This window comes from Martes martes (genome assembly GCF_963455335.1).
Source record: "Martes martes genome assembly, chromosome: 3".
In the NCBI taxonomy this organism is placed as follows: domain Eukaryota; kingdom Metazoa; phylum Chordata; class Mammalia; order Carnivora; family Mustelidae; genus Martes; species Martes martes.
Window position 1 is genome coordinate 160,524,250 of NC_137890.1, and position 24,633 is coordinate 160,548,882.

At 38.7% G+C, this 24,633-nt stretch overlaps 2 protein-coding genes across 18 annotated transcripts in view; one reads left to right on the plus strand and one right to left on the minus strand.

Annotated features, from left to right (window-relative positions):
• Positions 1–1,555: 1,555 nt before the first annotated feature.
• TM4SF20 (transmembrane 4 L six family member 20) lies at positions 1,556–12,585 on the plus strand (the record flags this gene model as incomplete). Its single annotated transcript, XM_080799814.1, has 4 exons — positions 1,556–1,738; positions 7,037–7,102; positions 10,436–10,587; positions 12,300–12,585. 4 exons carry the CDS (start codon positions 1,556–1,558, stop codon positions 12,583–12,585), a joined length of 687 nt encoding a protein of 228 aa, XP_080655940.1.
• Positions 12,586–19,395: 6,810 nt separating this feature from the next.
• MFF (mitochondrial fission factor) overlaps positions 19,396–24,633 on the minus strand; it is a 31,650-nt gene continuing 26,412 nt past the window's right edge. For all 17 annotated transcript variants that reach the window (XM_080799828.1, XM_080799830.1, XM_080799819.1 and 14 more), the window contains 2 exons: positions 23,272–23,356; positions 19,396–20,244 (listed from right to left, as the gene is read on the minus strand). In XM_080799828.1, the coding sequence (XP_080655954.1) occupies positions 20,113–20,244; positions 23,272–23,356 (217 nt within the window). In that variant the 3' untranslated portion in view covers positions 19,396–20,112. The remainder of the gene's footprint in view (positions 20,245–23,271; positions 23,357–24,633) is intronic.

Sequence of the window (24,633 nt, forward strand, 5' to 3'; positions counted from 1 at the left end):
ACTGAGTGACCATTTGGCCAAGAAAGTGTGAAAAGACGTGATGTGGCTCTTCTGGACAAAAAAGTGTTAAGACTCACCACATCTTTTTACTCTGACTCCACAACTGTGAAAGCTGGGATAGAAATGATTTGTGCCCCTGAATCTTTCAGTAACAACGGTGAGCAGAGCCCTCTTGTTGATCTATGATGGCCAATTAGTATGAGTGAGAACTTTGGTATTTAAAAGGCTATCCCAATGGGTGGAACTTTTTCTTGAGGCACTCACAAAGTAGTAGGGAGACAACATGAAGCCCCAGACCAGAAATGTACTGTGCATAACCAAGTAAGTGCTCAAGGTTCAAAGAAAATAAGACATGATGATCTCTGCCTCCATCGTTCTCATATTCCTGTTTCATTCTAGTTTCCATACTTGAACACTGCCGGTCTTCCAGTGTTAACAGAAACTCCCACCAGCCTTAGACGGGCCACTTCTAAGTGGATTTGTCTATAAGACTGGGATAATATGACTTCAGATTTTTTAAAAATTTTGTGTATGTGAGCATACAGGAAAGCATACTTTATATAAAATGGATATTCTTGTTTTTAGTTTTTATAAGGCATACTAGTAAAAGGTATTAAGGAAACAGATCTTAAGATCATCCTTTTTCTTCTTTGCTTTTTTTTGTTTGTTTTCATCTCTTTATTTTCTTGCATAAATGTATCTAACAGAAACTACAGATTTTTTCCCACCTTCCATCCCCTATGGAGCTGTGGAGAGTGACCTTTATCTGCATTATTACGTGGGTGACAAGGACAAGTTTGACCATGTGTTCCTGCATCAGTTCCCATTTGATGAGAAATTGAGATGTGCCAACAACGGCAATTACACGAATGATGTCATGATCAGGCTTATGTACATGAAAGTGTGATGGAGATGCTGAGTACAATAATTGACGGCAGTGTGATAACCAGAGAAGATGGTGCTCTGTGGCGTCCTCTTGATAGGCTGCACTGGCAGGAGCCTGAAATTGTTATTGGAGATGAACACACTTTTTTAACAACATCAAAAATTGGCTCTCTTACTGATGTCAGTCAATCCAGGGGTCCAGAAGGCTTACACGTATTTTATTATTTTGCCCAGGACCTGAAGTGTTTTGTCTTCAGTCCTACTGGATTACACTTCTGGATTAAGCCACTGTAGATTGAATATTGGGGTGGACATGTTGGTGAGGGTGGGAGTAGCTGTTTTTAATAACCATTATCAGGAAGTTTTTATGTATTATCAGGGAAATATTTTTTGTGTAAACTATAAATGGTTGTCGTTAATAAATATTTAACAAACTACAAAAAAGAAAGAAAGAAAGAAAGAAAGAAAGAAAGAAAGAAAGAAAGAAAGCCAACTTACTTCCTCTACCAGTTCTCATAATAATGCCCTGCCCTCCTGGATGGACTCTGAACTTCCCGCAGTTATTTTTCATAAGTTCTAAACTTTAACTAGAAGGCTCAGGATAAAAGGCAAGACAGTGCCACAACAGCAGCCACACTGACAGGATTTCTCATTGAACCAGGGGGTGACCATGACCTGCTGTGAGGGATGGACATCCTGCAATGGATTCAGCTTATTGGTTCTACTTATATCGGGAATAGTTCTCAATGCAATTCCTCTGATTTTCAACTTTGTGGGTGAAGGCAAAGTTTTTCACAACCCCATCTCTTGCTTTGAGTGGTGGTTCCCAGGGATTATAGGAGCAGGTGTGATGGTGAGTAACATTTATTTGACTTGATTTGGGGAAAGGGCTGCCTATTTTACCAAACTCCCAAACACCATCTTTCAGCTTGATGGTGGGCTATGCCTTGGCTGAGGATATTGTCAGGAACAGTGGAATGGTATTAATGGTATTAATTCACTGGCATCAGTGAAGAATGAAAATTTAAGTAAATTTAAATAAATGGTGGTATGGACTAGGGAGCTTGGGCAACAAAATTAATAATTTGATAAAAGTTTGTTGGATTGTTATCTATCATATTTCTTCACATGTGTTATGCCATTCTTCTAAGCTTTATAGTTAGTGCTCAAGATGTTTTGAATCCTTTCCCTCAGCTTTCCTTTGCCAATACTAGTCTCAAAGTATTCACAGGAATACAGGAGTGGGAAGTGCCACCCAAGGGATTCTGATTAATGTCAGAGAAATGAACTTTTGTTTGGATGTGTGTGTGTGTGTGTGCGCGCGTGCACGCGCATGTGTGCGTGCGTGTGTGTGTGTGTGTGTGTGTGTGTGTGTCTGTGTCTGTGTTTCAGTGATGATGAGTTGCTGCTGCTGGTCTTATTCCCGACTTCTGTGAAAGTGCTCTTGGGTCATTACATGTTAAACTTTAGATAAAAATTTATCCTTTGGCTGGCACACTGGAGTGGAAACCACTCTGGCACCAAAAGGCCATTTTAGGAAACATTCCCCCAAAGTCGGTGGTTTACTTTCCCTTTAACATTGTGAGCAATCTATTCACCTTGCTTTAGGTAGAACGGCTATTTCTTCAAATAACCCTGAGAGTTTTCTTCCAGGCTAAGAGGAAGTGAGCAACAGTGTTCAACCATGATGCAACTGCCAACATTTGTGTCTGCTTTCTGCCTTTCTAGAAGCTTCCTCTACTTAAGTAGCATGAGCTTCCTTGCATCTTGCTTAGACCAGAAGCCAGGAGCAGCTGGCTAAGTCTAACCAATAATGTCAATTTCCACGAAGCCTAAAAGTTCATCAGTGAAAACAATCCATGTAGAATAACTCATGTCGCTTTAAGTATAAATTGGTTCTACTATGAACCCCATCACAGTTAAAAACAATTTCTTGCTAGCAATAACAGAGCCTAAGGTGGTGATGGTACATACCTACATTCTATGTGTGTTTTGTCAGTGGGAGGAAGGAAGGAAGATGAAGAGGTGAAGACACAGAGAAGGGCCCACAGAGAGTTCTGTTGAGTGCCAGCTACCGGGTTCACACTTTACACTATCTCATTTCATCTAATAATCTGGCTAAGCAGATATTATCATTTGTATTTTAATAGATCAGCAAGCAGAAGGTTAGGAATGTTAACAAGGCACATAGTAGGTGGGAAACTCAATTCCAGATTTATCTGATTACAAGATTCTGTTTTCCACCAGTATTACCACCATAATCCTCAACGGCTGTCTCCTGTTGACAAAGGGGAAAGACAAAATCCATAACCTACTCCATAAATTTAAGTGGCCAGGAAACTGACGCATAGGAAGGTGATATAAATCTGTGAAACAGTTCCAAAAAATCTGGACTTCCTTGTTCTATGACTACATTTACTTTATGATCCTCAATAAATATTAATAAAGACCTGGAATCACATGAGGGATCTCTATTACGCAGTATTGTAGAATGTCATCGAGGCAGTAAACAACTCCTTGAAAATTTCAATAGTCGTTTTAGAGACTGAGCCTCAAACTCTAGACTAGGCTCACAAGCAAACTGGTAGGTGATAGAAGGGCTCAGAGTACAGGTACATTTTCATGATCCTTAACTACAAATAGAATGTACAAGAGTATCTTTTTCAAAGGGAGTCATCCAAAATACTGAACTCTTCATATACTTGTAAACACACAGAAAAGTTAATAAGGAAGCATTCACTGCCTGTGATAGCACTCTTGTCAGAGTTCTTGAAATTTTCTAAAATTGCTATGGCATTTAAAATTTTCTTCATAAACAGGCGATTTTGCAGGAGGTAGCTGATAATAACTATGGAATTCATTATTGATTACTTCATAAAATGCACATTCATTTTATGGTTTTATGATTTAGTGAAAAGAGAGAACCTTTTCATCTTTTGAAACCATGACTAAGAGATGTTACGTAATTATCTTCAATCATCATCTGTTAAGTGGAAAAATCGATACATGTTATTTTTTTTTTCCAGGCACTAAAAAGAAAGACTTGAAATGTTTCCTCTAAAAAATATAAAGGTCATTTTATTATTATATGAGATTGGTTGAAAGTCTGATCTTAATCATGCTTATTCATTGAGTGTACCTCTTACATAATGATAATTTATCAATTATTAAAGTATTAACATAGAACAAATTGTTGAATGTTAACCAAAATTAGAAGATATTATGTATAGCAAGAATTTTCAAAATGTAGTTTTTATATTCATGATGAGCTATGGCTTTGTGTTTTACTGTCATGTTCAAGTACTTAGGAAAATCCCAAAAGTTTGCCTTCTATCAGTTTTAATGATCTAAAAGCTTTCTTGTACTTCATTTGTAAAATCATATACTACCTTACTTTTAAAGCTGGATAAAAGTATGGGTATGTATAAGAGAAAGTGAAAAATACTTTTTTATAAAAATAAAAGTCTATCAAGATTTTTAATTTCACAAAAACTCATGCATTTAAATGTACTTAGGAATTGAAGAGAAAGAGTAATTCATTACTCATTTTCACAGGATATTATCTGGAAAACTTATTATAATTTAGTTACATATGTACACACATACATTCATATTGTACTGTTCAGGGGTGCCTTTCCAGTTGGTGGAAGGTGCAACTCTTTATCTCCAGGTTGTGGTTCCGAGTCCTGCATTGGTTATAGAGATGACTTTTTAAAAAATCACATTTTATTGTCCATCTTATAAAGAGCCCCTCCAAGTTCCGAAACTTTGAATGGGCCAAATGGTTGAAATACAGTGAATTACCAAGTTACACATAAGAATGGAACAAAGATGTGTTAAGATGTCATGAAATCAACTGGGTGAGGATTCATATACCACAAGCCACTGTTACTTTATAAAACACATTTGCAAAGGTAAAGAACTATGAAAGTAAATGTTCAGGCATCTCTGAAATAAATTAATCCTTCAGAAAGTTAGAGTTTAATTTACATCGATAAGGAAAATGGAATGATTTATCCATTTAAGTTTTAACTTAATGTTGTTTCAACTTTAACGGGCTCATTACATTTCTAAATCAGGGGTTGGGAAACTTTTTCTATAAAGAGCCAGATAGTGAGTATTTGAAGCTTCCCAATCCAGTCTCTCTCACAACTATTCAGTTGTGCCATTGATGTGTGAAAGCAGCCATGTACAATATGTAAGTGAATGGGCATGGCTGTATTCTAATAAAACTTTATTTATTAAAAAAAGATGGTGGCCCACAGTTTGCCAGTTTCTGTCCTAAATTATTTGTTCTTAAGTCCAGAAGACAGGATAGCTTATGAGTACAACAAAAGAAGTTCAGTCTATGAATGCTGACACCTATTTGAGAGCTAAAATAATTTATTTTCCTTTTCTTCTGGGCTCTCAGCTATGCCTCAGAGTGGCTGGGCTGTCATACATACATGTGCCCCCTGAATTATAACAGTGTTGGTGTTCAGGGCAATATATAAGCAGAGCTTGAGAACAATACCGTGCTCTCCACGAGTGACATGGAGTCAGCACATGGTTAGAGCGGGATGAAGTTTGTCAGGAAGGCTGCCTTGTAAGGCATAAACCTTAGACCTGTTCTAAAAGAACAAAGGTGTATGTGGGCTTGAGAAGAAGTATCAGGGAAAGAGCAGTAAGAGGAAGACGATGAGATGAGCCAGGTGGTGCTGTGGAGGGGGAAGGATAAGAATGAATAGACTGTATGGAGGAGGAGAGAACTGTCAGAATTGGCCAGTGTAGAATCATGGTTGAGCGTCTGGGCTCTGGCCCCCAAATGCCTAGCTTTGGATCCCCAACTCATCCACTTGCTTAAGCCAGTCACTCAAACTTGTTGTGTCTCAATTTTCTCATTGGTGAACTGGGAGGAATATTAGCGCCCACCTCATGGGATTGTTATGAGGCTGGAATGAACTGAACCATGTTCACCACCTACAACAGTAGCCGGCCTGTTGTTAGAACTCAATAAAACATTAGAAAACAAGAGTGGGAGTAAAAAGAGAGAGCTGCTTTAGGGCAGTTGTGCTGAGAGAGCAGGAAAAGCTCTTGGCTAAAATTTCTACAGTGGAAGGAAATGATTTACATTTCACTCTTCAATGATACAAACTTTTTTCCAGTAAGAATTTCCAGTCATAACTGCTGAGTAGATATTACTCAAAGTTGAAACCTAATCCTGAGAATGCGGCATCATTTCACACAGTTTTCCTCAGCGATGTACATCTCCCTTGACATAGAAGGCCCTACATGCAGTTTTCCTAAACAGCAGTGTAAAGTGAGGTCATGATCTGTCATGGATACATGAGCAGAAAGGAGAATGTGGAACCAAAAATAATTATCCGGGGGTGCCTGGGTGGCTCAGTGGGTTAAGCCTCTGCCTTCGGCTCAGATCATGTTCTCAGGGTCCTGGGATCCAGCCCCACATCGGGCTCTCTGCTCAGCAGGGAGCCTGCTTCCCTTCCTCTCTCTCTCTGCCTGCCTCTCTGCCTACTTGAGATCTCTCTCTCTGTCAAATAAATACATAAATAAAATCTTAAAAAAAAATAATGCTCTGGTCATAAATTTGGCGACTGGCAAAATGGTGGTGACCCTGGGGGTAGGAGGGAAGTTCAGAAGTGGGAGAGGGTGGTGACAGAATTCTTAGTTCCCAACTGTCAGCCAGTTTCCTTTCTGGATGCTTGCCAGATTAATTTATACAATTTTTGGGAAATTGAATAAATGGTCATAGATTATAGTAACTTAAAAAAAAGAAGAGGAAGAAAGAAAAAAGAAAAAAGGGGAAATTTGGATGATGCAAACAATTCTTTCAGAAACATTCCTTCCAAAATAATGAATAACTAACTCACTCTAATCCATTTAAAATCCAAGTCTCTCTAAAGATGAAAGTAAAGAATGTAGATGGAAGAGTTTGAAGCTGTTGTCCTGAAATGCCCCAGCCCTCCCCCACTTTAATCTTTGTGTTTGAAATGGGGATCGCAAAGTGCACAAGATCAAGGGATATTGCCAAATTTCCCCTTTTGTTCTCTTGAGCCTTGATTTCCCACAACTGCTGGGAGGTGGAGATGACTGCTTTTCTCATCTGATGAGAAGTAATCATATTCATCTTTCCTGTTGATGTGATTTCCAGGTCATTCCAGCAACAACAATGTCCTTGGCAGCAAGAAAAAGAGCGTGCTGCAACAACAGAACTGGAGTGAGTATGGACCATTGGCCTCAAGCCAAACAAAGCACAGGAACATTCAGTTACTGACACAGCAGCAAAGCTTCCCAAGTCATCACTATCTGCCCAACAGTGGCAGGACCACAGTCACAGAAACATGCAATTTACAGTAATTATATGATAATACGGAAAGTGCGAAGTTTATCTTTTTTCTTTTTTTCCCCATAAGAATTAAGCTTTCGAGTCAGTCTTCAGACCTTTCCTCAATCTTCAGTTTCATTAACCTAAAGGCTTTCAAAGAAAGGAGATTTGGAAGTTATACCCGGAGCTGTAATCAATTTCATAATTCTCAAATACTTGTCATTTTTGTGGTGTGTGTAAAAGACTTTGGGAAAGTGTATCCTCAATTCTATGAAAGATTGGTTTGCTAGGATCAAAATAATTGTCCTTATCCAGTTAAAGGAGACAATGGTTATTTATTTTCAAATATTTACTGTGCACTCATTAAGTATAAAATTGTAACTAAGTTAAAAGTAAAGGAAGTGAATATTTATTAGCCTACTGTTATTATGGTCAGAACCCTTCCAACTCTACAACCTTGCTTAATTCTCTCAAAACCACTAAGTGGGAAATATTATGGTGTCTGTTTCATTGACTGAGAAATTGATCCTCAGAGAAAGCAAATAATTTGCTAGGGTAGCACAGCTAATAAGTAGGTGAATTTTTGTCCAAATCCACCAGACTCCAAAATTCACAATATTTACACTATTTATGCCATGGTCGTTGTTATAAGCAACACTGAGGTCTCTCAATATTCTCTAAGGAGTGGTGGGCTGGATCAATAAACAAGCCGTCATAGTAAATATTCCTGGCTGATCTTGAGGTTTTATGGTGCTCAGCCTTATGAGAGCATCAGAGTCACCCAGAGAAATCTTAAAAATATCAATGCCTGGTGGCCCCCCAAGATTCAGTATTTTTCAAAAGCACTCTAGGTGATTCTAATATGATCCCAGGGGTGAGAGCTAGCGTTTAAAAGTGTGCATATTTATATCTGTATTAATATTTATATTTTTAAAAAGTACCCTTTTCTGACATTTGATATTTATCTAGGATTATAATTACTTTGCTAATTGTTGATAGCACATCTTTGTTCCTTATATACCATAGAAATTTAATAAATACTAGTTTTCAGTTTCTCCTCTCTGGCACTTTTCTTTTTAACTTATAATTTCCAGATGACTTTTTATTACCTATATTGTACTTACATTCTTGAGAAAGATATCTTGAGCTATTTCTAAATCCCCGAACTCTAAAATATCAGAACACTTCTATAGATTTTTGTCTCAAATCATATTTCCCTTAAGAATCTTTCCCCCCTACATACCTTTAATGACAAGTCATCTTTTCAATGACCACTTAAGTTTTTTCTGTCCTTGGAGGACAGTAAGTTGAGAAGAAGCAAGACACCTTTTCATGCAGGTGTTGGGCTTAACTCTGCAGGTTTTGCTCCCCCATACCAACCTTGAAAGTCATTGGAATTTTCATGCTTCTGCAACATTACAGATTATTATGTGCCAAGAAGTTATAGGAGCTCTGGAGTGCCAAGGGGTAGGGCTTGCTATGTAATACTGCTCATGCTCTGTTAATAATAGTGGTGCTGGTTATTTAATTAAAATTTCCAGCTTATATTGAGTAGATGCAATAAAGTGTTCCTAGGCACTTTTCTCACTTCGTGGCAGCCCTGGGAAGACTGGTGTTTAAGTCATATCACTTATCTTCCAAGTTGAGAAAAGACCAAAGCATCATAAAGGTGACAAAGGCTAGATCTTGGGGTGGGTGATGGGGTCACCAAGGCTTATCTCCTGTATTAACTATTCCAACTATTTCCCCTACTTTAACTGTGTCTTGCTCCTTCCCTTTGTCCAATTCTTGGTTTTGTTTCCAAATGCTTTGGTTTTGCTGAGTTATTTACATAAACCCCCACTCAGGGGAATTCAGATCCCCAGGAGCATGTTCTAACACCAGGCCCCTTTGTAGCGAGAAGAAGTTAGAAAGAATAAATGACCAAAATATAAATAGTGAACTTCTTGGTGAGCAAATTAAGTAACTTGCACAGGCCACTGTAGTGTGGAAGAATCTGGATTTGAATTAGAGTCCAAGTCCATCATTCTCTGCTTTTAGCTCGAAGAATTCTAATGTAGTGATTAAAATCTGAGCACAAGCATTTCCCAGTTGTGAGATTCTGACAAGTTTGCCAACCTCCCTGAATTATATTTTCCTCATCCTTAAAGTGGGAATAATAGTATCTATCTCTTGGGGTTATTGAAAGGGTTAAATGAGATAATATATGCAACAACATGCATGAGGTACATAAAGAAGCCCCTTATTCTGCCTACTCATTTAAGCCACGTCTCCTGAACCCTCTGGAAGTGGCAGCATTATTGGACCCAAGGAAAAGGACAAGTATTCCTTCATCTCTGCATATTTTAACTCATAATTATCATTGACTAACAACTTCACTGAAACAACACAGAGCTTTTTTTTCTGAAAAGCATACACATATACCGACTTTCATTTGGGCCATAACATTTCCTATTGGCAAATTTCATGCTTTTTTTTCTGCTTTCTCTGACTCTCACTCATGAAATGAAAGGTCCTTAAAGGCTTATAGTTTTTCTCCCTGACACAATATGGTTCTCCACCAGGGCAGTTCTGCCCCCCAGAGGGACATTCAGCAGTGTCTGGGACACTTTTGGTTGTCAACACTTTGGAGGGATGGCTACTGGTATCTAGTGGGTAGAGACCAGAGATGCTGCCAAACATCCCAGAATGTACAGGAAAGGCCCCGAAACAAAATGCCCAATGTCGGCGGTATTGAGGTTGAGAAGCTCTGTGCTTAACACGACACTATTGACTGATCTCAGCAGAACGGGGACCACTGGCCTCTCATAGCATTAGGGCCAAATCTGGATGAAAGATTTGGGAGTCAGGAGACCAGATGCCAAAATGTGGTGGTTAAGATCTAGTCCAGGTTCTGTGAAGTAGGAAGTACACAGAATGGGGAGGAGGTACCACATGTCGGTGGTCCCTTGAAGTGGACAAGGCTCAGGGTATAAAAAGGTGCAGATTTTCCAAAAACAGTAGCAAGCCCAACAATCTTTTAGTAAGTCTAATCAAATGGCAGAGACTTTGCCCTCTTTGTTCTTTGATAAATCAGACCTAATCAAATGGAGATCTTAAGACCTAGGACCACAGGGGGACCAGAGACCAGCAGCGGTTGGTCAGAAGTCTGTGCATGCTGCTGAGTCTCGAAACAGACCAGGAACACGTGAGAACATACACCAATGCTTCTCCTTTGTTTTCCAGATGTTTCTGTCATCACTTCTGAATGTAATCACGGTCATTGGTGCTGTGTATTGCATGTCGGTATCTATCCTGGCTCTCTCGGAAGGTCCTCTCATTTGCAACTCTCAAGGGAACAGCACTTTCAATTGTGAATTTTCATTCAAAAATTTGAGGTGAGTATCCTGATTTTCACAGATTGTCTCACATGCTGCAGCTAGCTCCATGAGAACAGTGTGGTGCTGACATGTTGTTCTTTGATGGAGTGACTGGAACACAGGTTCTTAGGGATTTAGCACATTAATCCCAACTGGCGCAATCTCATAGAAATGGAAGAACCACTCAGAATGGTTTGCGGGGTGGTGGGGGACAGGAATCTTGTCTAGAAGGAGTAGTTGACTCAGATGGTTTATCCTTGTCTTCTAAAAATCTGTGGCTGCAAGTGTATATGTGCCTAAAGAATTTCTAGAAATATATGCCAGAAACTTTACACTTTTTTTTTTTTTTTGAGAATGGTAATAGAGGATGCCCTGGAGGAGTGAAGGGAGCACTGCATTTCTACACTTCTGAACTCAGTTTCTAAGCCCTAAGCATATGTTATTTTTGTAATTTAAAAAATGAATAAAAACACAATACATAAAATCTAGAGCCTTACTTATGAGCCCTAAAAGAAACAAAAGCAGTCAATGGATTCATGCAGACGTACTATAAATATACTGCAGGCATGGGAATGAATCAAGTTTAACTCATATAGTGACAATATAGAGGAGTTACTTGTAAGTGGCTCATTTCAGACTTGAAAGATGGTTCTGTGCCTGAATCTAGGCACAGTCTGTAAAACCGGAAGAAAAGAACAATCTAATTCTTGGTTATCTATATGTTGCTCAGTTTTTGAAAATAACCAGAATTCACTTTTGTAATTACATGAAAAAAAAATTTCCCCCTCCTTTTCTCCTGCTACCCTAAAAAAGAAAAATCCCTCAAGATTTGCATACTGCAGTTGTTGTGAATCAAAATCAAAATAAAGAATTCCCTTTCCTAGATCTGAAGTTCAAAATAAGAGATTTCAAGCACAGATGCTCTACACATTCAGCCCTTAGGAGAGAATAACTCACCAGGCACCCGGCTAAGCTCTGGAGATGAGAGCCACTCCAGCTGGGGAGACAGAGTTCCAAGACTGATCCTAGGCTTGCTGCAAACTGTAGAAAGCACACTCCCTTTCCACGTGCTGAAAATACTGTTGTCTTCCCAGGATAAATGTCAGTTGTTGGTATCCAGAAAGGCAAACTCTCTAAGAACATTTAGCCTTACTTGGTAGTAAACTGAGGGAACAACCACCTTAGGGTAGATCACGTTCAGGCTAGAAGTCTCTCATTTTCCAAACCTTGTTACAATGGGCACAAATCCCTTTAATCAGACTTTTTTTTTTTTTAAACATGCCTTTTGTCAGTAAAAGTTGCACAGCCCATTTGAGAGCAGATGCAACACTGCCATTTTGTAGGAAGAACTGAGCTCCCTGCGGGGGCGGGGAGTGCCTTACTTTACATGTCTTTAGAAAGTAGAGGAACACCTGTATAATTAGGTTGAATCATGGGAGATTAAGAATATTCAGCTATTTCTGACACAGAAAATTTCGTATGGTTCAACCCGAGAGTAGGTACTCTAGAAATGCTGGTTGAGGGAGGGGACAGATACTCAGTAAGAGTTTTGTAGAGATCAGAGTACATGGACACATGATCAGAAACTTGGGTCTTCACTATAGTTTCTGGGCACAGTATTTCAAAGGACTTGCTGTTTTAGTATACTTGCCCTTTTCTGGGCACGATGATGCAGTCTTTTCATGGTAAGTGATAATCCTGAAACCAACCTGTCGTTTCTTTCATTTCAGTGACGTTGACCCAGACTCCTTCAATCTGCAGTGGTTTTTCAGTGAGTCTTGTGTCGCTCCTCCTGATTTTGATAATCCCATCAATGGCGTCAGAGCCAGTGACTGGAGAAAGTATACCTTGAACTTCGACTCTGAAGAAAACAAACACAGGGTGATCCATTTCTCGGTGTTTTTAGGCCTACTACTCGTGGGGATTCTGGAGCTCCTGTTTGGGCTCAGTCAGATGGCCATCGGCTTCCTTGGCTGTCTGTGTGGGGTCACTAAGCGGAGAAGTAGAATTGTTTAGTTTCATGGTAATAAAATGGAAATATTAGCAGTTTTGAATCATTTGAGAACTGCATTTAAAAGACACTCCTTGGGGTATCTCAGTAGGTTAAGTGGCTGCCTTTGGCTCAGGTCATGATCCCAGGGTCCTGGTATCAAGTTCTGCATCAGGGTCCCTGCTCAGCAGGCAGTCTGCCCCTCCCTCCAACTTGTGTTCTCTCAAATAAATAAATAAAATCTTTTAAAAAAATAAAAAGACATTCTTTTAGAAGTTCAAAAATGGAACACTGTCTAGAAAGCTGTATCAGTCACTTTAGGCCAAAAGTCATCTTTGAGGTGTTAAAAAAAAAAAATCAGCCTTTCATATACAAAGCAAAAACAATCATCAGTGGTTGACTTTGGGGAAAGGTGGAGAGAAGTTTTCAATTTGTTTTGTACCTTTTGATACTTCTGTACTATTCGAATTTTTAAATTCTATATTCCCAAGTGTGGAGGGAGAAGGGAAGGAAGGGGAAAGGAGAACGAAGATGGGGAGGGAGGGAGGACAGGAAGGAACAGAAGTTATCCTGGAAGTGAAAATATGGAACTTTATTTTATTTCTTTACACTAAAAAATAAAATAAAATAAAATAAAATAAAATAAAATAAAATAAAATAAAATAAACAGATAGCTTGAATGGTTTTAGACCTAATTTCCAGCTTATAGACAATCTGGAGAAGAGGACATAGTCAGACAAATCCAAAAGGTGGGGCAGTAAACAGACAATAGCCCTGTTTTCAACAAGAAAATATATAGGAAAAATAAAAGGTGGGATGGGCTGAGGGAACTATTCCAGGTTAAGAGAACAAAGAGACAGGATTCAATGAAATGTATTCTGTAGACTCATTTCATTGGGGGATAACTGGGGAGATCTGTACAAGGATTGGTTTAGGGGGATTCCTGGCTGGCTTGGTCAGAGGTATATATGACTCTTAATCTCTGGGTCATGTGTTCAAGTCCCATGTTGGGCATAGAGCCTACTTAGATAGATAGATAGATAGATAGATAGATAGATAGATAGATAGATAGATAAGGGATAGGAAGAAAGGCAGGCAGGAAGGAAGGGAGGGAGGGGGGAGATTGGTTTAGGTGATGTCAAAGAATTACTGCTAACATTTTTAGTCCTGACAATGGTTTTATGGTTACACAGGAAAATGTTCTTATTTTTAAAGAAACGTATATTTCTGTTTTTGGGGAAATATCATGTTGTTAAAATACTTCAGCCAAAAGCTATGGAAAAATGTTATATTTAGGTGACAGGTATATGGTAATCCATTATACTCTTCTATTTTCCTGTTTGCATTCTTCCACAATTAAAAAAAATAAATGGCTACAAAAAAAAAAGTGCCAGTCTGAATTCAAAAGCTGCTTTCTATACATGTCGATCTTTAAAAGATAGGATTACAAAACCATGCATTTACCATATTAAAATGTTATAAGACAGACAAAACTGAAAATCCAATTTTCTGAATGTGATCATTCCTGCATTTTATCTCAATTATTTATGTTTACTGGGCTTAAGTTTCTAGAAATAATTTTCAATACCTATATTATAGCTGCCCCACAAAATTAGTAACATCAGAAGCACAAACAGGCATTTTTTTTTTTCTGAATCTATTTGCTGTATAGAGACCTTCTCCCTATACTCCTATTTTATAGGCCTATTTATCCTTGAGGTCTAGCTTCAGGGTCTCTTACTTGTAAAAGCTTTCCCAGGGTGCAGGATTCCAAAAACTAAGCTAGCTAGCACTTACCCAGACCACTGTTATCATACCTGTCACAATGTAACATAAATGTTTGTGTGTCCACTACTACCAGAAAATTTGAGAGAGCAGGAACCATGTCCTTCTCATCGATTTATTCATCAGCTCTTTTTTAAAAAACATTTTTTTTAAATTCAAGTTAACGTATAAGCATATTATTAGTTTCAGAGGTAGAATTTAGTGATTCATCAATTGCATATCACATGTAGTGCTCATTACATCACACACCCTCCTTAATGCTCATCACCCAGTTACCCCATCTCCCTGTCCCCTCCTTTCCAGCAACCCTTCATTTGTTCCCTATAGTTAAAAGTCTCTTATGGTTTGTCTTCCACTTTATTTTTATTTTTCCTCCCTTCTATATTCCTCTGTTTTGTTTCTTAAATTCCACATGAGTGAAATCATATGGTATTTGTCTTTCTTTGACTTATTTCACTTAGCATAGTACCTTCTAGTTCCATTCATGTCATTGCAAATGGCGAGATTTCACCCTTCTTGATGTCTGAGTAACATTCCATTGTATGTCTATACCACATCTTCTTTATCCATTGATCCTTTGATCAACATTTGAGCTCTTTCCATATTTTGGCTACTGTAGATAATACTGCTATAAACATTGGGGTGCATGTGCCCTTCTGAATCAGCATTTTTATATCCTTTGGGCAAATACCTAATAGTGCAATTGCTGGGTCATAGGGTAGCTCTATTTTTAACTTTTTGAGGAACCTCCAAACTCTATTTTTCCAGAGTGGCTGTACCAGTTTGCATTCCCACCAACAGCGTAAGAGGGTTCACCTTTCTCTTCATTCTTGCCAACATCTGCTGTTTCCTGAGTTGCTAATTTTAGCCATTCTGACAGGTGTGAGGTGGTATCTCACCATGGTTTTGATTTTTATCTCCCTGACGATGAGTGATGTTGAGCATTTTTTCATGTGTCTGTTAGCCAATTGCATGTCTTCTTTGGAGAAATGTCTGTTCCTGTCTTCTAGTTTTTAATTGGAGTTTTTTTTTTTTTTTTGGATGTTAGGTCTTAAGTTCTTTGTAGATTCTGGATACTAGACCTTTATCCAACATCATTTGCAAATATCTTCTCTCATTCTCTTGGTTGCCATTTAGTTTTGTTGATTGTTTCCTTTGCTGTTAAGCTTTTATCCGGTTGAAGTTCCAATAATCCATTTCCCCCTTTGTTTCCCTTGCCTCTGGAGATGTGTTAAGAAGTTACCATGGCTGAGGTCAAAGAGGTTGCTGCCTGTGTCCTCCTCTAGGATTTTGATGGATTCCTATCTCACATTTAGGTCTTTCATTCATTTTGAGTTTTTGTGTGTGGTGTAAGAAAGTGACCCAGTTTCATTCTTCTGCATGTTGCTGTCCAATTTTCCCAACACCGTTTGTTGAAGAGACGGTCTTTTTTCCATTGGATATTCTTCCCCGCTTTGTCTAAGATTTGCTGGCCATAGAGTTGTGGGTCTATTTCTCATTTCTTTATTCTGTTGCATTGACGTGTCTGTTTTTGCGCCAGTACTATACTGTCTTGATGATTACAGCTTTGTCATACAGCTTGAAGTCTGGAATTGTGATGCCACCAGCTTTGGTTTTCTTTTTCAATGTAATGGCTACTCGGGGTCTTTTCTGGTTCCATACAAATTTTAGAATTGTTTATTCTATCTCTGAAAAATGCTGGTATTATTTTGATAGGGATTACTTTGAACGTGTAGATTGCTTTAGCATAGACATTTGAACAATATTTGCTCTTCCAATCCAGGAGCATGAAATGTTTTTCCATTTCTTTGTGCCTTCCTCAATTTCTTTCATAAGTGTTCTATAGTTGTCAGAGTACAGAGTAGTATTCCATTGTATCTTTCTCTCTATCCATCCATCTATCCATCCATCCATCCATCCATCCTACATCTTCTTTATCCATTCATCAGTGACAGACATCTGGGCTCTTTCCATATTTTGGCTATCGTGGACTTTGCTGCTATAAACATTGGGATGCAGGTGCCCCTTCAAATCACTATTTTGTATCCTTTGGATAAATACCTAGTAGTGCAATTGCTGGGTTATAGGGTCTATCTTTAACTTTTTGAGGAACCTCTTTGTTGCTTCCAGTCCTTAGCAAGGTCTCTCTTCTGCCTAGTCCCCAGGCTTCACTCATCTCCTCCCTGGCTAAGTCCTCTTCATCCTTCAGACTTCAACACAACCATCATGCTTTTCTGAGTGGCCTTCCCTAACCACCTAATGAAGATTTCCCTTAACTTTCTCCTTTAGCATTCTGCCATTGATAGTACTCATCATAATGGCCACAGCACTTCTATTTGTGCTTGTTTCCTGAATTTTACTCTCCCCCCATAAGACCATAAGCTCCATGAGTCCAGAGATATGTTTCTTTTATTCACTCCTGGTATATTCAGCGCCAAATACAGTGCCTGATACAAAGTAGGGCAATTATAAATATTCCGTTAAATGAATTAATGAATCTTATCTTTTTTACTTAGCTTTTAGTGAGAGTCAATTCTTACCGAATGAATGCCAAACTGCTAATAGCCATAAAATTAAAACACAAGTGAAATGAACATGACTGCTCATGGACTTGACTGAACAATACAAGGGTCAGTCATGGTGCATCCAATCTTCTCATCGCCTTGGAAATGGGTGTGATGACCCTAGTTCTCCACAGGATCATGAAGAGACAGAAACTTAAGCCTCTTGTGTCAGAGGGCAAAAGAGAGGATTGTTGGCAAAAGAGATTCAGCACAATCAGCTGAAATAGCTGTTATTTCTTTGCTCTTTTAGTCTTGTGGAAATGACTGCCATAGATTAAATGCCTAAAGCCTAGGGGCCACCGGTGGTTCAGTATCTTTTGGGGTGATGTCATCTCTGCTCTGGTACCTAAACTTACAAATGCATGTATGTACACACACACACACACACACACACACACACACACAGTGTACATCTAGTAATTTACAAAGCTCACTGATCTTTTTTTCACTGCCACCCCCATGTTCAATCTCATTTTGGAATCTTTACACTTTCATTTTTTTTGCTGTGTCCATCATCTGAAACACTCCTCTCCCTATCCTTTAGCTTATATCTCAAGTTCTTTCTCCACAACAAAATCATTTTTATAATCCTCTAATTCTTTAATAAGCCTTCCCTCTTCCTTCCGCCCTCCTCCATCAATCTGTCAGTTCCTTAAGGTCAGGGCTTGTGGCCTACCTGCTATAACTGCTCACTACAGAGGTCAGTGTGGTGCACACATGAATTTTTACTTATTGACACAACAACACATTGTAAGTAAACAGCGGTTACAGTAAATTAAGCCTTTTTGAACTTGGAGCCCAAAGAGTTCAATTTCAATGTCAAATATAATTAAGAAGATAGAAAACAGACATTCATAGAAGAAAGGAAGGAAAGCTCTCTTGCAAATATATTTTTCTAAAATTATCCCTCAAACTGTAAATAACCTGCTACTGTTTCAGTAAGTATTCCCAGAAGTAGGAAAAAAAAAAAAGAAACACCTGTAGGTAGAGTTCTGTACTTAAGTTGTAGGACACTAGCCTGTTAGGTTGAGCACTGTATTACTGACCCTCCCTGTAAACTCTTCTCCCACTGTTCCCTGCCCCAGGAACCTTTTCTTCATCCTCTGCTTTTTGAAATCCTGTGTGTGTGTGTGTGTGTGTGTGTGTGTGTGTGTGTGTGTGTGTACACGCACACAAAGGTATTTAAAGGCTCAGCTCAAACATCTGCAAGTGTTTTTTAATCATCTGGACCAGGAATGAATTTGTTCCTCTCAACTCCAAAACCACTTTCTTACAATGATGAACAACTTTCAGGCGAGGGAGGCTGGTGTAACAGAGCTTGGCTTTCAAGCGACAGAGTCAAGCTCTTCTATTTTTAGATCTGTGACAAGGCGGAGGCACGTTTCTTTATTATCCCCTTTTGGGTGGTAAGTTGATTTCCTAGTTACCCTTTCACCGAAGGTGTAACCTTTTGGGGTCCCAGCTTCATGCAGGAATCTCCTGTCACAGCTAGTGCCTTGCCTAAAACATGGGACTGTATTCTCCTGCCCTCTGCACAGCCACTAAGGGAGAAAGTTCTAGGTTTCCAGAGTTTGGTAAAAATTAACGGGAGAAAACAGCTTTTGTATTTGCTTATCTCCTGGAATGCCTGCTTTTATTTCATTTTTGGCCCTAGCAGAATCCTTTTCATGCCTGCCCAGCAAAAGAAGTGCTAATTTTTTCCATCATTTTCATGTTTCAATTGGGAGGATCATTCAGAAATTACCTTGTAAAAAAAAAATATATATATATATATATGTGTGTGTGTGTGTGTGTGTGTGTATATATATGAAGCTAGAATTAATATAATCATATCATTAGGCTGTTATAAAAGGCAGAAGATTTTCATGGATAAAAAGAAAATATCCTCAAACTCATGTAAAACTTTAGGAAGCAAAGAGAGGAATCCTTCCTCCAAGTATTTTATTTTGGAAGGACAGGAGAGAAGCAAGGACAGAAACACTAAATCTTCCTCTATCTAAGGAATTTCCCTCAACTGCCTTTCCTAACACTGACTGCCTAGGTATTCAGATACTGAAGATACGTGGCAAATACTACACCTAACTAAAATTCTGTTTCTGAACACAAAATCGCGCCAGGGTGGGGGGTTGGATAATTCTGAGAGCTAGAGCCTCCCAGGATTTGATTTCACAGGTACACTTAAAGTTCATGAGATATAGTATCTTAGCTAAATACTACAATGCAAAAAGCATACACAACTCCAGCTGTTTTCCTCCAAAGCACCTGACAGATACCACAACTTAGAAAACCACCTGTAATGCTACCAGTGCCTGCTGCTGCCGGGATGGAAATCAGAAAGGAAACACAGTAGGTTCTTGCTACCAGCCAAGTCATTAATTGCATTATTTCCTTCTGAGACAAGAAGACTCGGGTTCATTAATGGTAATATTCTATGAAATACAGCTCACACAACAATATGATGAAATAAAATTTTTCGACAAACATTGCTTTAGTTGACAGTTTATTAAATACACTACATTTGTACCTTATTCTGTAGTTTTTTAAATCATTCACACAGGGACTTAGTAAAAACATACTTTATAGAAAACCATCTGCAAAACTAAAATAAAAATAAGAATGCACATTTTACACTCATATTAGATAAACTGTTGGAAATGTTAGGAATTACTTTAGTGAAGGTGACTGGTAAACATGAAGTGCCTTGGCTTTATCAAATCTGACACTAGACCATGACTTCAGAAGTGTTAATGTTGAAATGCGGATGCAAAAGGGTCTATTAACAAAACTGTCCAATCTAACAGTGTTTGAGAAATAGGACAAAATAAAGTAATATTTTTCTTCTACAGATACTTTTCTAAACCCATTCCCTATGCACTCTCGCTCCCATTCAGAGAATAAATTGTGTGGGCTGATGAGGCAAAAATTCCTTTTAAAAAACAAACTAGAGCCTATTTACAAAACATGCAAAGGGAGAATTTTAAGTAGGTGTTTGTTACTGCAGATCTGCTTTAAGTGACTACAGCTGAGTGAGAGAACATACCTTGACTTCTGCAAGTATCAGTCCCTCCCCCCTCCTTTCTGGAAGAAATACATGTTCAGGGCATGGACTATAAAACGGCATACAATGCAAAGACAGAAACAAAGAAGTTTGTAAATGCTTTATATTTCCAGCTGTTGAGACACGCGTTTCGAGAGCTGTTACCTCTAGCGGCGGAACCAGAGCCAGCTGTTAAGAAGCCAGAACGCTACAGTAATTGAGTACATGACCATTTCTCTTTTAGCACGCTCTTTGTTCTCCTCTTCTAGAAGTTGCAGACGTCTATTTAGTTTGATTATCTAAGTGAAAAACCGCGACAAAAAACAAAAGAGAAACTTTAATGCACAGAGCAATTAGGTTCTTATAAAGCAGGATGTCTTTCAAAAGAATTCTTATAAACAATGAACAGTTTCTTTGGGAGCAAAATAAACTATATGTAGAAAAAATGTTACCCATGACAGCTTAAATTCACGGATCTAATCTTCTCCTTTTCCCTTCTCCAAATTTCTGAGTCAGAAAAAGTGTATTTTCCTTCCTTCCCTGATTCAATGTGGGCCAAGGAAACTGTTGCATCCTGCATGCTATTCCAATCAAAAAGACCAAGTAAGTACACATTTAGGCAGGCCCAGCACAGCAGAAAGGATGAGGGGCTCCTGCTCCTTTCTAGAAGCTTCTGTCACCCAGCTTCAGTTGTTCATCTGTAACCTGCTTTAATTGCCTTCTCCATCCACTCTCTGAGTGACTGGGAGCATCTCATAAAATAACCTATTAGAGCGGGCCCTGTGCTATGCCATTCAGACCCTCCAGAACTGAAAGGCTAATAATTCTCCAGCTGCTAGGAGTGTCACCTTGGCTGTTGGCCCTCACTGTCACAGCCCTGGGCCGAAAGACTGCCTTGCCTAAGCTTATGCTCCTTTACCAGGGCAGCAGCGTGTATCCAATAACCAGATAGTGAAGGGATGAAAGGCCCAGCCCTTGTTCCAACTCTGAAGGGTCACCCCAGCTTCAGAGCTCCGCAAGAGGCTGGCCACATGCAGCCCTTGTTCTGACTACACTGCAGCCCAACATAACCCTCTTGCCCAATCCCGCTTCCTTTCCTTCCCTTGGGAGGTGGTCACCTCAGGAGCACTCCCCAGAAAACGCTCTATGTGCAAACCTTCATCCTAGAATCTGCTTTCTGGGGAGTCTAACCTGCAACACCTGTGTAAAAATACATTATAAAAGCCAAAGGGATTATTAACATTATATTAGAGAGGTTGAAGGAAGAGTATTTTCATAATGCAGAATCCTTAGCATTTCAAGGACTGAGAACTCCAAATTGGGGGTGTGGGGTGGGTGGGGCCAGGAATGGGAGTCTATGGACAGAACCAGACATAGAGGTGCAGAGATAACCATTTTAACAACCTGAAAAAGTACTTCACTTTTGATCAGTGCTGAGCAATGACTTTTCTCCCAGAACCAAATCAGTTAAAAAAAGAAAAAAGAAAAAAAGGAGTGTTTAAAGACTACCTTCTCCCAACCATTTGTAATGAGAAGCGCTTATTTGGTCCCATGGGATATAAAGTTCTTACACTAAGCAATCCACTTTATTGCCAATGAAAAAAATTGGCACTGACCTTGAGTCATTTAAGTATTTTCATCTGGGCTCATCTGAGAAGTATCAATACCAAGGCAGCTTTTGAATATTCCACTCTGATCATGGATTACATTTTGAGTCTCGGAGCCAGGTGGCCCACGAGTCCCTCGTCCCTAAACTAGACTCAGTGAAGCACAACTTGTTGGGTCCCTGGCAACAGGGCAAGGACAGCTACAGAAGCATAGCTTCCAATGCCGCCAGGGTCACAAATGTGAATTCTGCAGAATCTCCTTGGGACTCCGTTTTGTTACTGATCTCAGAAACTCATAGTTTACCAACTGGCTTTCTACTACTTTTAAATTCTCAAAAAAATGTGTGTGACTTGTTTATAATGACTGTATCTTTGTCCTCTACTCGTTCACCTCTAAGCTAAGGATTGAGAAGATGTTAAAACTCTGAGGCTCTTATTACACTTTCAGGAAGGCAAGGTTGTTGGTCTAATGGTGAATTCAATGACAAATGCCAAAGAAATGCCCTTCCTTCAATAGGCAAGGTATAAATCAGTGTAAGAAAATATGTACAAACTTATAATACAGCATTCTTTTTTTTTGAGAAAGATTTTATTTATTTATTTGACAGAGGGAGAGAGACAGAGAGAGAGAGATCATAAGTAGGCAGGCAGAAAGAAAGGTGGGGAAGCAGAAAGGTGCTAAGCAGGGAGCCCGATGCAGGGCTCGATCCCAGGACCCTGATATCATGACCTGAGCTGAAGGCAGTGGCTTAACCCACTGAGCCACCCAGGCACCCCAGCATTCTTTGTTTTAATAAGTAAGACTCAAAATAAAGTATTATTTGCTTCATATTAGCCTTTTATTATATTGTCTTTAAAATGATATTGATTTATTCTTATGCTAAAATATTTAGTTTCTTCATCTTAGAAATACTTTATTCATTCATTCCTCCTCTACATCTACTTGGCACAGACACAATTACAACACTGAGCCTGCCTTCCTCACATGTGTGTGTCTGTGTGATTCTAGAGGCTGAGGCACTCATAGTAAAAATGTGTGTATGCAACTATAGTTCCAAGATAGGACTTTTCATAGAACACAAGAATTGTGTTTATAAAGACACTGTGCAAAATGGAAGGAGTGATTTCCAAAATGGAATTCTCAGAGTAACACAGGTTCCTAAAGTGACTGTTACAAATTTCAAAAAGTCAAACAAGCAATTTATGACTATACCAATTTGCTAAAACACCAAGATTCTTTGTTATTGGCCAGAATTATACCAATCCATCCTGGTAATACTGTTTTATGCTGACCAAAACATGTAAATGGTGGTTTAACATATCTTTAATCAAAATGGAAAAGTCAGGGCCTCTAGGTGGCTCAGATGGTTAAGCGTCTCCCTTAGTCAGTTAACCTCAGGTCATGATCTCAGGGTCATGAGATCGGGCTCTGCATCGATCTCAGGCCTCAGCAAGGAGTCTGCTAAAGTTTCTCTCTCCTATGCCCTCCACCCCATGCTTGCTCTCACTTGCTCACTCTCTCTCTAAAACAAATAAATAAATAAATCTTTTTTTTTTTTAATGGAAAAGTCAATTATGGCTTATTAAACAGCATGACAAATAAAATATTTCAGTTCACGGGTTCCACAGGAGAGAAAATGATAAAATGTTAAAAACTTCTCATTTAAAGTATTGTATGACTATAATTTAGGATTATATTTTATCTGGTACGTTAAATACCTGTCGTCTTAATGAAGCTGCATCTACAACAGTCATGTCGTCTGAAGTTCCTTCAATTGTTGTATCTATATGTGACATGCCATGCCTAGCAGATGAGAAATAAAAATACATTTTAGTATTAGAATAGAACTAAGAGTATCTGGTAAGTCATGTCATGTGTTCGGTAATGTTCAAAGAACTGTTCAAAAGACTGGTATTTCACAATACAAATTACTAAAATATCTTACCATCTGAATTGGTACCAACAAAAGAAACCAGAGGAAAAAGCAAAAGTATTTTGAGCAATGACTTAAGAGCTGCCACTCTAGGATATAACAATGCGTAATTCTTCCACAAACTCATGTCTTTATGTACTTCCACAGGAGTCCCTGCTGAGACTCACTGGCAGGGAACACAAAGTAAATGAACTCTAGCTAAAAAAAATAAGACATATTTTTTTTTTCTTATTTCTCCTCCTCTTCTTATTGCCTTTTCTCTTGCCATTTCTATCCTTTACTTACTTGTTATTACCTATCTCGACTGTGTCTCCCACAGAAGGAATTATAAAATCACCTGAGTACATCCTGTTACTATGTTCAGATCCAGAATTGGTTCAATGATAAATCATTAAGAGGCTGTGTATAAAATAATACTGGAAAGCCACTAAGAACAACTCCAGAGAAAGCACATTAAGAAATACTTCTTTTGCAAATACAGTTACTTTTAAAAGAGCACTGCTTTTTAAATGCATGACACTAAACTTCTAAGAAACAAATACACACAAATGCTGTTCTTTCCCTTTGCCTGGATTTCCACTTCTTAAGCTTATTTTAATTAACAGCTTAACCGAGATATAATTTACATACCATACAATTCACCTCATATGTTTATATTCTCACTGTTTTAATCCTGTATGGTTATTTCAGTGCAATGGCATAGTAACTTTCCTGAATGAGCAGAATATAAATAAACTGAATTAAAAAGTAAAGTTTTTGTAATCCACAGAGAGTTGACACATGGATCATATATTCTAATCTTTCTAGCAAGTCTCCACTACAAAAAGCACAATACCACCAAAGGGGTATGAGGAGAATTACAGTTTCATCCAGACATGTTAAAGACAAGTATATTCAGAAAATCCTTTGGTTTCATATGCTGTTGAAATTTTAATAAAGTAGGTAGAACAGAATTTTTTATTTTATAATTTTCCAGTGTGCTCCCAGCCATTGTCGTCATTCTGAACACAGAATGTTCACTGTAGGTGTAGGTGATAACTACAGTGCTCCAGTTTCAAGGACTGATGGTGTGCACTGACTCTAGATAATATAGAACAATCTCTAAATGTTCCTTTTATTGCAAAAGGAACTCGCTTTCCCATTTAAC